Source organism: Meriones unguiculatus, chromosome 8, assembly GCF_030254825.1.
Source record: "Meriones unguiculatus strain TT.TT164.6M chromosome 8, Bangor_MerUng_6.1, whole genome shotgun sequence".
Taxonomy (NCBI): domain Eukaryota; kingdom Metazoa; phylum Chordata; class Mammalia; order Rodentia; family Muridae; genus Meriones; species Meriones unguiculatus.
Genome location: NC_083356.1, coordinates 18121839 through 18134426, shown reverse-complemented (window position 1 = coordinate 18134426; position 12588 = coordinate 18121839). Strand labels below are relative to the sequence as shown.

Genomic DNA, 12588 nt, shown 5'->3' with positions numbered 1-12588 from the left:
CACCTGCACTCTAGGAAGCCCAACAAATTCACTGTTTCCACAGAGTGAACACTGGTGGACCTCATGCCTTTGTTTGTCCTTGGGACCTTAGGAGAAGGGAGAGACGGAAGGAGTATTAGCAACCCGAACACAGTGAGAGGGGGTGGGGAAGAAGAAGAGAATATCTCCAATCTTCACCATGTCAACCTTAACCTAGAACCAACCAAACAAAACAAAGCCAAAGAGCTACCAAAAGGAATGGTAAACACAGTATCAGCAGCGAAGATCAGAGGAGAAATGTACTGGAGTCTAGAAAAATGATAGAAGAAAAAGATCATGAAGCTAAGAGTTGAGTTTTTTGACTCATAGTTAGTTAGAATAAGGAAAAGAGAACACACACACAAACACACACACACACACACACACACGTACACACAAGCCAGAAAGGAAGGAAGAGGCTACATGAACAATGGATGGCACAGAAGTCCAATAAATCCCAAGACTATTATGCCCAAAAGTGGGGTGCCCTAAGAATCAGGGTCTTCCCCAGACATACAAACCTACCATGGCTAAGCTACACAAAGACAGAAACCATTAGAGATTGGGGAAAGCTAGGCATATTGGTTCATGGTTATAATCTCAGGCTCGGGAGGCTGAGGCAAGGGGATTGTGAGTCTGAGGCTAGTCTGGGCAACTTTATGGAAAGCAGCTTAGAAAACCCCTTTTAAAAAAATGGCCAGTAGAAGACACCTGACAAATACTAGATGGAAAAGCACCACAGTGTTCCAATACTAAGACCAACTATGAGTGATTTTTTGTGAGAGATGGTCACACCTTCAGGTCTGTGCACAGGGGACATACGTGTCATGCTGGGTGCTGTCCCATATCTGAAATGTTGTTTGATTTGGGCTTTGGAATGCTTCCATATAGAGTAAGGGACTTGGAAAGGAATCTCAAGTCTAAATACAACTGTCCATGTTTCATACTCTCTTACGGCCTGAAGGCTACATGACTTCTATGAGACCTCATTTTTACTGGGACTGTCGGATGTCATGTCAGAGCTCAGAATGTTTCAGATTCGGGACTACTGCAAATTTTAGGTTTTCTTTTTAAAAATTTATTACTGTCTATGTGTGAGTGCGGGGGTGGGGTGCTGTGTGCATACCTCAGCGAGTGTGCAGAGGTCAAAGGACAACCGTGTGAAGTCAGTTCTCTCCCTCCATCTTTACGTGGGTTCCAGGAATTCAACGCAGGTCAGGAGGCTTGAGAAGCAAGTGCTCTTACCACACTGAGCCTCCTTCACAGCCAAGGATTTGGATTTTCAGGCTGCAGATGCTCAGCCCAAACGTAAATCATGATGCAAACACTTCAGCATTCACTTTGCTCTAGTTTCCTAGGCTGTCCTCCTGGGAAGCTGGGGGAGTATCCAAAAAAAGGGCCCCCGAGAACTCTGGGTCTCTGAAAAAGGGGCTCCACCAAGAGCTCATGGAGGCCATCTGCATCCCTAATGAGCTCGTCCTATGCGCCCATGGCACTCGTCTCTTGGCATGCCACCCCGGCTGGAATCTATTCATTGTCTATTTCAGCATTTTTTAGCACCTAGCACAGAGTCTGGCAGAGGAAGGTGTTCGGAAAATGTTAGCTGAATGACATTTCATGCGTTCATTAAAATGATAATTTCTAAGAATATGAAGCCAATGGGAAAGATCTCTAAGGCAGCCATTTCTATTTTTAAAATCAAAGCAACAATGTAGGTGTGCCTGACTACAAACGCAGGAGTCTCTTACGTGTGTGGATGAGGGTGTGGGGCAATGCAGAGTAAGCGCAAGGGGGAGGAGCATCTTCTAGTTGCTTCCATTGTTCCTATTACGTTACTGTTATGATTTTGAGGTCGAGAGGGGCCGCTAGCTATCCGAGAACTAAGTCCTGCAGTTGGTCACCAACAGAGCTGTTCTCTGGACTGGGGAGCCACTGACTGGGCTCATTTTGCTTCTTGCTTTGGAAATCCTAGGTGGGGTCCCTCTCCGTCATGCACAGTGCCATCAGTGTGCCCCAGAATGAGCCCCTTCAGAGTGGTGCTGGGCTCTTTTGCTACTCTCAGCCATCTTTTCTAGAGGGCCTCCAAGCGGACCTCATCACCTAGAGTTACACAAGACGCTCTTCTATTTGCTTCATCTCATTTTTCATATAACTCGGACAAGACAACGAAACAACATGAATGGCACAGAAGTTCCTTCTAGTGATCAACAATCCTGGTGTCAGGCAAGAGGGAGAGGGGGGAGAGGAGACTGGGGCATATTATCCTATCAGAAAGCAAAAAGGCTCCCAGAGAGCAGGAGGGCCCCAGAAACAGGACCCAGGCACCAGCCAGTGTGGAAAGGTCCCATCTGCCAAAAGGGAACAACAGAGAATCAGCTAGAATGGCTGGAACATCTGGGCATGGTGGTACAGTCAGTTATCCGAGCACTCGGGGAGCTGTGGAAGACAGGGTTCAAGTTCAAGGCCAGCCAAGGCTGCAAAGTAAGACCCTATCTGAGAACATCAAGGAAGAGGAGGAGAGAGGAAGGAGAGAGAGAGGAAGGAAGGGGGGAAATTGCAATGAATCAGAGCATACAGAATACACTTTAAATTTGGGGATTCATAATAAAGAAAAGGTCACTAGGAAAAGATCCCCATTGCTCTCTGTGAAAGAGGCTGGAACACCAGCTCCTTATTTTGAAAAGCAACAACAGAAGGGACAAATGAATGGTGTTTCTTTGCAGTTTGTACTTGGTTTTGTTGTTGTTCTGATTTGTGTGGGGCCCCAGCAGGCCATGCACACACTCGGAGGCCATGGGGCATCGATGCCAGTTCTTGCCTTTCACCTCGTTGGACACAGCCCTTGTTCATGACTTCATAAGGCCGGAGAGCTTCCCAGGATTCTCCCACGCCCTCCTCTCTCACCATCAGAGTGCTCGGTTACAGAGGCGTGCTCCTGAGTTCAACTTTCCATGGGATCTGAACTCATGTCCTCATGCTTGAATGGCAAATGCTTTACCCACGGAGCTGTCTCCCCAGTCCCCGACTTTCTGATCTAACCGTAGAGAGGGCACACCTCCTCACAGGAGCACCACAGCATGGGCAGCTGTGGGATTTAGGTCTGACTGACAGTGACAACTAACATGAATAACCAGCCCACAAATCTCACCAGTCTGTGGCGCAGTATTGCCTAAAGCAGAAAAAGAAAACCGTATCCATGGGTCCTCAGAGGTGCCAGTTCAGGGCAGGGAGCTGCAGCAGGGACAAGGGACCACGGGAAATTGTACCATGAGATCCAGGTTAGAAGAAACTCCAAGGAATATTTACTCTAGCCTTGTGTAAAAGAACAGGTGGAAAGGAAGCCTGCAGATTCACAGGGAATCAAGATGTGCAGGCTAGCTTTATGTAAACTTAACATAAACTGGAGCCATTTGGGAACTTTTAATTGAGAAAATGCCCCACAAGCTTGCCCACAGGGCAGTCTGATGGGAGCTTTTTCTCGATTGGTGTAAGAGGACACAGCCCGCTGTGGGGGCTGTCACATCCTAGGCATGAGCACCACGGCCTCTGCCTCAGTTCCTGCCTCCAGGTTCCTGCCTCGGCTTCTCTCTGTGATAAAGGGTGACCTACAAGCTTAAGATGAAATAAACCCTTTCCTCCCCGAGATGCTTTTGGTCATAGTGTTTTTATCACAGCAATAGCTAAGAAATTAGGTGAGCCACAAATGGCAACTTGCGGGCTTGATTTAGATCCTGGCTCTCAGATGCTGAACAAGAAAACAGGAGCTGAGCAAACGCACTGAACTCTGCACGCACTGAACCCTGGATGGCTGTTTATTAGTAATACTGACAATTCTGTTTGGTACGAGGGCTGCCTGTCTTGGCAGTATAGTTCGCATCTTTTGGAGGTGCACACGGAGGGGAGAGGCTTGATGTCTATTTTGGCAGACTCGGGGGTGGACGCAAGTGAGAAGAGGCACAAAGGCAGTGATCGCCCTGTACCTACCTGGTGGCTCTCAGAGCTGGGGAGGGAGCTCCTGAGCACATCTGCAGGGCTTTTCTCTTTGCCTTTGCCTCGGTGGGAGAAAAACTCAGTGGCACCAAGTTTAAAGCACTAAATAAAATATAAATGAGGCTCTTCTGTGTTGTCCCGGCTGACGTTGGGGAGCCTGTCAAGAAACGATGGGAGTCTTACCTTTTCATTAACTGGATAAAAATCTTCCTTGGGAGCTGGTACACGAAGGTGTCCAGGACAACCTTCATGTAGTTCAGGGTGACGTAGCCAATTCTGGAGGGGTCTCCTGCGCTCAGGGCTTTTTCAATCTTGTCATACGACTTTGAAAGCTGCAAGGAATTAAAATTTGAGTGTTGCATTCAGTTGAGGTCCATGTCCAGGAGCCATTCAGCCCTGCCATTTTTTGTTTCTGTTAGACCAAAACCTCCTTGCATTTCCGTCTCCGAAAACTTGATCAAAAAGGTTACTGTGGCACGTGCTGAACCTCAAATGTTTAATTGATGAGCTCACTACAAACAACACCCGGCTCACGCATGACAAGTTTCCCAGGGAGGGACAGTGGGGACTACGGCGTTACCTCTGACGGCAGGGCTGAAAATACGCCGCCGCTCTGCCAGTGTGGAGCATCTTAATATGCTTCCAGCCTTCCCTCCCGTGAGCCTACGCCATGCACTTCTGATTAAGTCAAGCCATCAGGCTCATAAGCTGGGAGCGTTTTATTAGAAACAGAAGTTGCTTTTGTGGCGTGGAAACAGATTAATATGAGGATTACACAAACATAATAGACACTGGACACCTCGTAAATCATGGTTGTAAAAGGGGAGCAGGGCGGTGATTACAAAAGAGTAAACCGGCTCTCTCCTGGGACTCTGAAGATGCAGTGAAGTTGGTTCAAAGCTGTGTTTCATGACTCATAAAAACAGCGTGGACGCTGGTTATCATTTGTGGAGCACTGCTATTTATTACTGGCTGATAACTATATTTTCAGCTATCTCAGTTTGTCTGAATTCAGTTTTTTTCCTGCTGACTGGGAAAAGATGGAAAATAGATTAACTGCCAGTTTGGCATAAAACATGGACACACGTGTACCCAGAGAATGAGAAGGTAGGTTTAAAGATGCTCCTGAGTGGACGCAGCAGTACTGGAGATCTTTAAACAGCTGGCAGGATCAGAGGACCAGGTGGCTGGCTCCCACTGCACAGAGATCCCTGGCCAGAGTGAATTCCTGAGACTCACATGAAGAGCCAGGCGCTGTGGCCTGCACCTGTAATTCCAGCAGTCTTAAAGAGAGCTGGGAGGCAGAGACTGGGACAATGGCCCAAAGTCACGGGCCAGCGAGCATGGGATGCACCACATGGTGACAGACCCCCCCTCAATTAAGGTGGAAGGGAGGCCCAACTCCCCAAAGTTGTCTTCTAACTTTAATACATGAACAAACACACACACACACACAATACATTTTGAAGTTTCTGAAAATATTTAGAGAGTCAAGCCTCTTAGAAATGGCCTAGGCTTCTGGGAAAGAATGAACACAAATTTCAGCTAAGTTCACTGGCTTCTTCCATGGGAGGGAGCGTGGGCTGCACCCCTGCCAGAAGCAAGGCTCCCCCAGATCAGTGAGAGCCCTGTGTAACATGCAGTTCTCATGTATTTACTAGGCTAATAAAATATTTTTTTTTGAAACTGATTCTCACTCACTGTATGGCTGGTCCAGAACTCACTATGTAGACTGAGCTGTCCTCAAACTCAGAGATCTGCCTGCCTCTGCCTCCTGAGAATAAGTATTAAACCCTACACCACCACACCTGGCTAATGGAATCCATCGTAACATCTCAAAGGCATGTGGGCTTCAAGAAGGCTTTTCAGAGCATGCTTCTGTGTGACCGAGAGCTTCTAGAAAGCTAGTGATATGGAAAAAGTATCTAGGTGATGTCATTAAGCTCCAGAATATCTTACTGTTTATTAAAAATTGTAAGAAAAACGCAAGCAATTCAGCAAAGTACACAGAGGAACCAGAGGTACGGGATGTCTCACACGCCCAGCCCTGTACTCTGAAAGCTCTCAATTCGGTCATCATTATAAAGATAATTTCACAAACAGTGAATCATGCCACACTTTCGGGCTGGACAGACGCTTTCCTCAATTAGCAACATGTGGAGGCATTTTTCAAGAACCAGTGTTGTTCTTTTAGGTGACACATGGATTCCATGACATCAGTGATGGGCCAGCAAACGCTACAGCCTGCTTCCATCTTGATGCAAATGGCTCTGTGAACACCTCCCCACAGCTGTCTCAAGGAGACCCACCGTCTCTCCCCAACATCCCGCCCTTCTCTGTCTCAGCACTCGCTGCTGTGTTTACAGCTGTGTGTTCATCCCTTGCTGTTCTCCTCCGCCAGGGCTGGAGGGCTTTAAGACAGCAGACCTTCTGCTGGTTCTGTTCCCTAACCGTGACCCAGAATTTGACAGGAGCCCAAATTTGACGTGTTACTAAATGTATCTAAAAGTGGATGTGCTTGGCAGGGGTTGGGTGTTCTAAACAAAGGTTGCAAAATATAAAGAGATGCTCCATGCCTTAGCAAAAAGACTAACAACCCTCACAGTCCCAGTGGAGACCGCATCAGATGGGCAAACGTGAACAAGTCCAACTGTGGCAGCTGGGATGGCCTGTGGAACAGGACTCCATATGCTTAGGGTGGGCGTGCAAACCGCCGTGGGCAACAGGGCGATGCTTCACTTTTATCGGAATCATGTTCTAGAGCATCAGCTGAGACAGTGACTCCAGGCCTGGATGGCATTCCCAGGATACACAGCACTGTGTGCTCTGCGCTACACACTCATGGTGGGGCCTAGTGACACAACCCAAACGCCAGCACAGGAGAAAGTGAGATCTAAACAGTGTTTGGAGGACAGATGCATGCAGAGGATGGTGATGGCAGTGTGCAGGGGACGAAGACAAAGACATTATGTCCGGGGAGATGAGGACAGACACTGTCCAGGGGGAGGTGACACAGTCACTGCAGGGGAAAAGCGACACACACTTTTCAGGAAAGATGAAATAATGGCAGATGTTGTACCTGGGAGGTGGTGCAGCGGAGGTGATGACACAGTGCAGAGAGGTGGCACAGATACTGCAGGGGGAGGTGACGACAGACACTGAGCAGAGGGAGGTGATATCAGACACTGTACAGAGGGAGGTGACGACAGACACTGCAGGGGGAGGTGATGACACTGTGCAGGGGGAGGTGACGCAGATACTGTAGGAGGATGTGATGACAGACACTGCAGGGGGAGGTGATGCAGACACTGCAGAGGGAGGTGATGACAGACACTGCAGGGGGAGGTGACGACAGTATGCAGTGGGAGAGAACACAGACACTGTGCAGGGAAAGATGACAACAAAACTCTACATCAGGAAAGTGCTAATGCAGGTGCATTTGAGCATGGGTGGATCATATCCTACAGGGTCCAAACAGGGTAAACACAAAGGGGTTTGCAGCTGTACCAAAACACTAGAGTGGGCAGGGCAGGGGGCCCAAGCAAGCAAGAGACAAAGGACCCTAGCTTGCAAGGAACATCAACAAAGAAGCGTCTTTTGTGAAAATGCTATGCCATAAAAATAAACCAGACAAAACTAGGATTCGTTAAAGGGGTGTCCTGAAACGCTCCAATGGTAAAGGAGGCAGGGGCATGTTAGAGCAGAGATTGTGGCAATAAGAGCGACCGTATTGCAGGAAATAATACAATCACAAACAGAAGAAGTGAGAGGAGGGGAGTGAGATGGGCACTAAGGGGCCTGAAAGAATCTCAAAGCAGAGAAACAACAAGATGAAAGGGTTAATGTGACCTGGAGCAGATAGCATGCTGGCTATCAGGGCAAGGATGACCCACAGAAGGACAGTTGGGCGGAGACTGAAGAAGTGAGGGAGGGGGAAGAGGAGAAATGGGCAGGACGAGGTGTGTGTAGTTTTGTGTTGTGACCAGGATCTTCACACTCGGTGAAGTTCTGAAGCTGAGCATCTACAGACTGCCATGCTCCGAGGAGTGTCGTCAAAATGTTCCAAGCTGGGACATAGCTCGGCTCGAATTTTACATTTCAAGGGTCAATGTAAGAACATATTTGGGGCACCCGAGATCAGCCGGGGGACCATCAGGATGACCTCAGGTTCTTCACAACAGTGAGAGGTGCCAGGAGGCAATGGGAAAGCTATTCACTCCATTATGATGAAATGAAAACAGCGCAGTCACATGCAGCCAGACAGCTGCTCAGGCCTAACCATATAAGGCACATGGTCTCCAGGTGCAGACGCAAGGGGAGCAGAGTGTCCACGAGCCTTTCTTGAAGAAAGTACCGGACAATGAAACCCAGCCAAGCAAAAAACAAAAACAACAACAACAACAACAACAAAACCTAAATCAAAAATAGAGAAAAATGCCAAAAACACCAACCTCTACTTGTGGCCACCAAATATATCTGGGTGTAAAACAAAGACCAGACATCTGAGGGACTGCCATAACTGTACAGAATATAGACAGTACCAACTCCAAGAACACAATGCAGACAGCAAGATCTGTGGGGTGGGGGCTGGGCAGAAGAAACACGGCAAGTGTCAGTCACTCGTCACTTGTCACCAAGTTGCACGGCAGCGAGCCAGCCCCTTCAAAACCATCACCACCTCTTCAGCTCTGCCTGGTTCTCTTCATCCTTTTCACGGTGTTAACGTCCCTTCAGGGACTTAATATGTGGTGTGGGAAACAGGCATCCAAAGTTCCGGGGCATCTTCCTGTCACTTGTGATTGACAACACTGAAGTGGGTAGTGACAGTCAGGACACCAGGACCACACTGCTGGGACTGCAGGATGAATTTTGTACACTCCTCCTGCCTTGCCATTCTCACCTGAAAAGCCAGTGCCTGTTATGTGGGGGCTGAATTGGTAATTCCAGGGTGCCAAGGATTTGGCCTGGTGTGGGATGACCCACGAACAGGGCTAATCTTGATGCCACATGACATCAAGGCTTGCTTTACCCCTTTTAAAAATCAAAGACGTTTAAATTAAAAGTCTATGTTTTTAAAGGAGAGTGGGTTTTTTCCTCTTTTTTTTTCTTTTGAGACATGGCCTTTCTGTATAGCCCAGGTTGACCTGGAACTCAGATCCCCCTGCCTCAGCAACCCCAGCATGGTGTAACAATGGCTAGCAATGGTCTTCTTAGAAAGCCCTTTCTATTATTTACCTGCTCGCTAATGCAGTCATCTTTCTACACTGAACAAGAAAGAAGCTGAATAGTAGTCACCAAATGCAGCGTGGGCTGCTCTGGGACAGTGGACGACTTCCTGTTTCCTGCATGTGCTTTTTAGAACAGCTCCCACACTTTTTTTTGAGGGCTGTGTATTTTCTGAAGGCCATATTTTTATGAAACAATGAGGTCATTCACCAAGAAAGGAAAATGAGCTTTGCCAAGTTATTGGTAGACATGCTCCTTTCTCAGTTCCCTTCACCGGTGCTGGCTTTGTCAGTGTTTCCTTGCTGGGTTTTCTACTGAGAAGTCCACCTTAATAACTGTCAAAGTTCTGTGTATATTAGAAACAGCTATTGAGGCTGGAGGAATGGCTCAGTGGTTGGGTTAGGATGGCTGAACGTACTCTTGCAGAGAATCTGAGTTCAGTCCCCACATTGGGCGGCTCACAATCACCTGTAAGTTCAGCTCCAGGGAATCCAGCGCCCTCTTCTGGCCTCCTTGGGTACCCACACACAGGTGCACAGACATACACACAAACACATACATAAAAATAAAAATCACTTTAAAAAATACAGTTATTATTCATCTGTCATTTATGTCATCATATTTTGCAAGGCTGATCACATGCTCGTGAGAAGTTTTACTGTACGAAAATACTTTTCATTTTCATGCCATCAAATTTTGTCTTCTTCCTTATGGTTTTTAGGCTTTACTTCATACTTAAAAGTTTCTTTAATTTCAAATTTTCAATTTTTTTTTTCCCTTGGCTGGGGCGGCAGCCTCAGATTAATGGTAGAGGTCTTGTTTAGCAGAGTCTGATACTCAGTACCACAAACCCCACTTTTACCCACATTGTTCATTCTAGGTTTACAGTAGTTGCTATGGGTAGAAACTGGTTTCGGTGAGGCATTAATAGGCTACAAGCTTTTCTCCCAAAACATCTGGCAAACAAATTATCTCGGTGCTAATTTCATCACTAACAATCCACTTGCCCCTGCAGTGCTCCCCTGACAGCCTTGTACTGTATGAGTGACGGTGAGCTTTAAGTGTAAACTAGACACAGCCTACAGTCACTCAGTGAGAGACTGTCGCCATCAGGTTGACCCGCCTGCGGGAGACTGCCTTGATTATGTTAATGAACGCAGGAGGCCTCAGTCCAGTGTGGGCAGCACCATTCCCTAAGCAGGGGGGCCTGCACTGTGCGCGAGTGGAGAGAAGGAGCTGAACACAAGTGAGCATCACGCCTGCAGTTCTCTCCACTCTTGACCATGGACCTGATGTGGCTACCTGCAAGAAGCGCCTGCCCTGACTTCACCACAGTGACAGACTGAAGCTGTAGGCTGAAACAAACCTTTCTTCCCCAAATTGCTTTCTGTCAGGGTATTTTCTCGCAGGAACAGGAGTGAAACCAGATCAATAGGGTGAACCCACGGCACAGCTTGAGTCATTGACAATTGCCTTTCTAGCCCACTCTGACTGTCCACTGCTGTTTGCTTAGTCATTAATGACCAAACCCCACCCAGGGCAAAAGAGGCCTCTTCACTTTCTCAAGTTTTCTTTTATATCACACAACCAAGTTGTACCATTCCTTTATAAATCTTTTTTTTTTTTTAAGTTAGCCTGCAAGTAGCACAGAAGATACATTTAAAATTAACTTCTCAGGCTGGGGAAATGACTTCATGGGTAAAAAGAGGACCTGAGTTTGAGTCCCCAGTGGCCAGGTTATAGCTGAACATGGCCATGTATGCCTCTAACCACAGAGCTGGAAGCTAGGGACAGGCAGTTCTGAGATCTCACCCATCAGCCAGCATCGCCAAAAATAGGGAGCTTCAGTTCAGTGACCAGTCATGTCTCCAAAAATGGAGACCAACAGAGGAAGTCAGTCAACATCCTCCCTGGCCTCTGCATGCATACTCATGGTCTGTGCACATGCACACGCGCACACACGTGCACAGACAGCAAACGCACACCACCGGACACATACCCCATACAGGCGTACCTTCCACATTCATACCTGATACCTACATACCCCACATTCACACCCCAAACCCACACACACTCACATTCAGACTCCAAACATACACCCCACACATCTACAGCACAGCCCACATTCACACCCCATACCCAGAGACCCCCACACCTCAACATTCATATCCTCCACCCCCACGTTCCCACTTCCCACTCCCACACTCATACCCCACACCTACACCCCCACAGCTATAATGCACACACTCACACACCATATGTACATACCCTCAGAGCCAAACCACAAACCTCTACCCCTGGTTTCATACCACACACGTCCGTACTCCCCTCCCCCGGTCACACCACATGTCCACACAAAGAATTAGCTTAGCCGCTGTGAGCATCATCAGCAAATCCGCAGGAGAGGTCCCCGGCAGGCTGAGGGGTACAGGTGGGAGTGAAACGAAACTTCAGAATAACACTCAGACAGCAGTGCTCTCTGTGGTCATCAGAAACCATTTTGCCTGTGTCACACTTTGGTTCTCACCTCCTGACAAAAGGTCTTTTCCAGGTCATCTAAGGAGTAGTTCTGCCAGACATCTTCAGGTGACAGGAAGTTGAGTGGCTGTTCCCTCCTGCCATTTTTGGTTTGCTGACTCTCCTTTAAGGGGTCTATTAAGATAAGATCACTTTGGTTTATTTCTTGTAAAGGCCGTTTCTATGCTATTTGCTTCTCATCATCACCTGCTTGGAAAAAAATGAAGATGAATGAATGGAGAAGAGGGTGGTCACTGAACTCATTATATTGACATAAACTGATGAATGGGAAAAAATTAGCCTTGTGTGTGTTACTGTACACCAGGATAGACCCTGAAATGCGGAATTAGAACTGCCCATGCGGGGAAGGAAACTAGAACCATTCTATATGGTGTGAGCTTCAGAGGGGTGTCAGGGCCACATCGAAGCCAGAAACCAGTCAGTCACTGCAAAGAGCAACAGGAGGCACGTGAGTGGAGAAAACTCCTACACACACAGGAGGGGGAAGCTGGTGTGTGCTCACATCTGTGACCCCGGCGCTCAGCAGGCTGGGGCAGGAGAGCTCTGAGGTTACAGGCAGCCTGAGCAGACAAACGCGAATATCCAAATGAATAGTCATCTCAGAGATGGGGCCAGGGATACAGAGAACTGAAAAGTACAGCAAATGCCTAAAAGGTGCTCAAAATCACTGATAATTTTAAAACTCTTCTTGAAGCAGGCAAGGATAATCTACTTATTATGGTGAGGATAAAGAAGAAGAATGAGAATAGGGAGGCTGAAGGGCTCAGGGCTAGGGTTCACACAAAAGACCTGAGTTGCTAAGCCAGGCCTGGCTCT

At 47.7% G+C, this 12588-nt stretch overlaps 1 protein-coding gene across 1 annotated transcript in view; it reads right to left on the bottom strand.

The window, feature by feature from the left end:
• The window catches only part of Efcab6 (EF-hand calcium binding domain 6), a 184841-nt gene that overhangs the window by 92937 nt on the left and 79316 nt on the right, over positions 1–12588 (bottom strand). The window contains exons 9-10 of the mRNA XM_060388917.1: positions 11762–11886; positions 4192–4340 (exon numbers count right to left, since the gene is read on the bottom strand). Coding sequence (XP_060244900.1) covers positions 4192–4340; positions 11762–11886 — 274 coding nt within the window. The remainder of the gene's footprint in view (positions 1–4191; positions 4341–11761; positions 11887–12588) is intronic.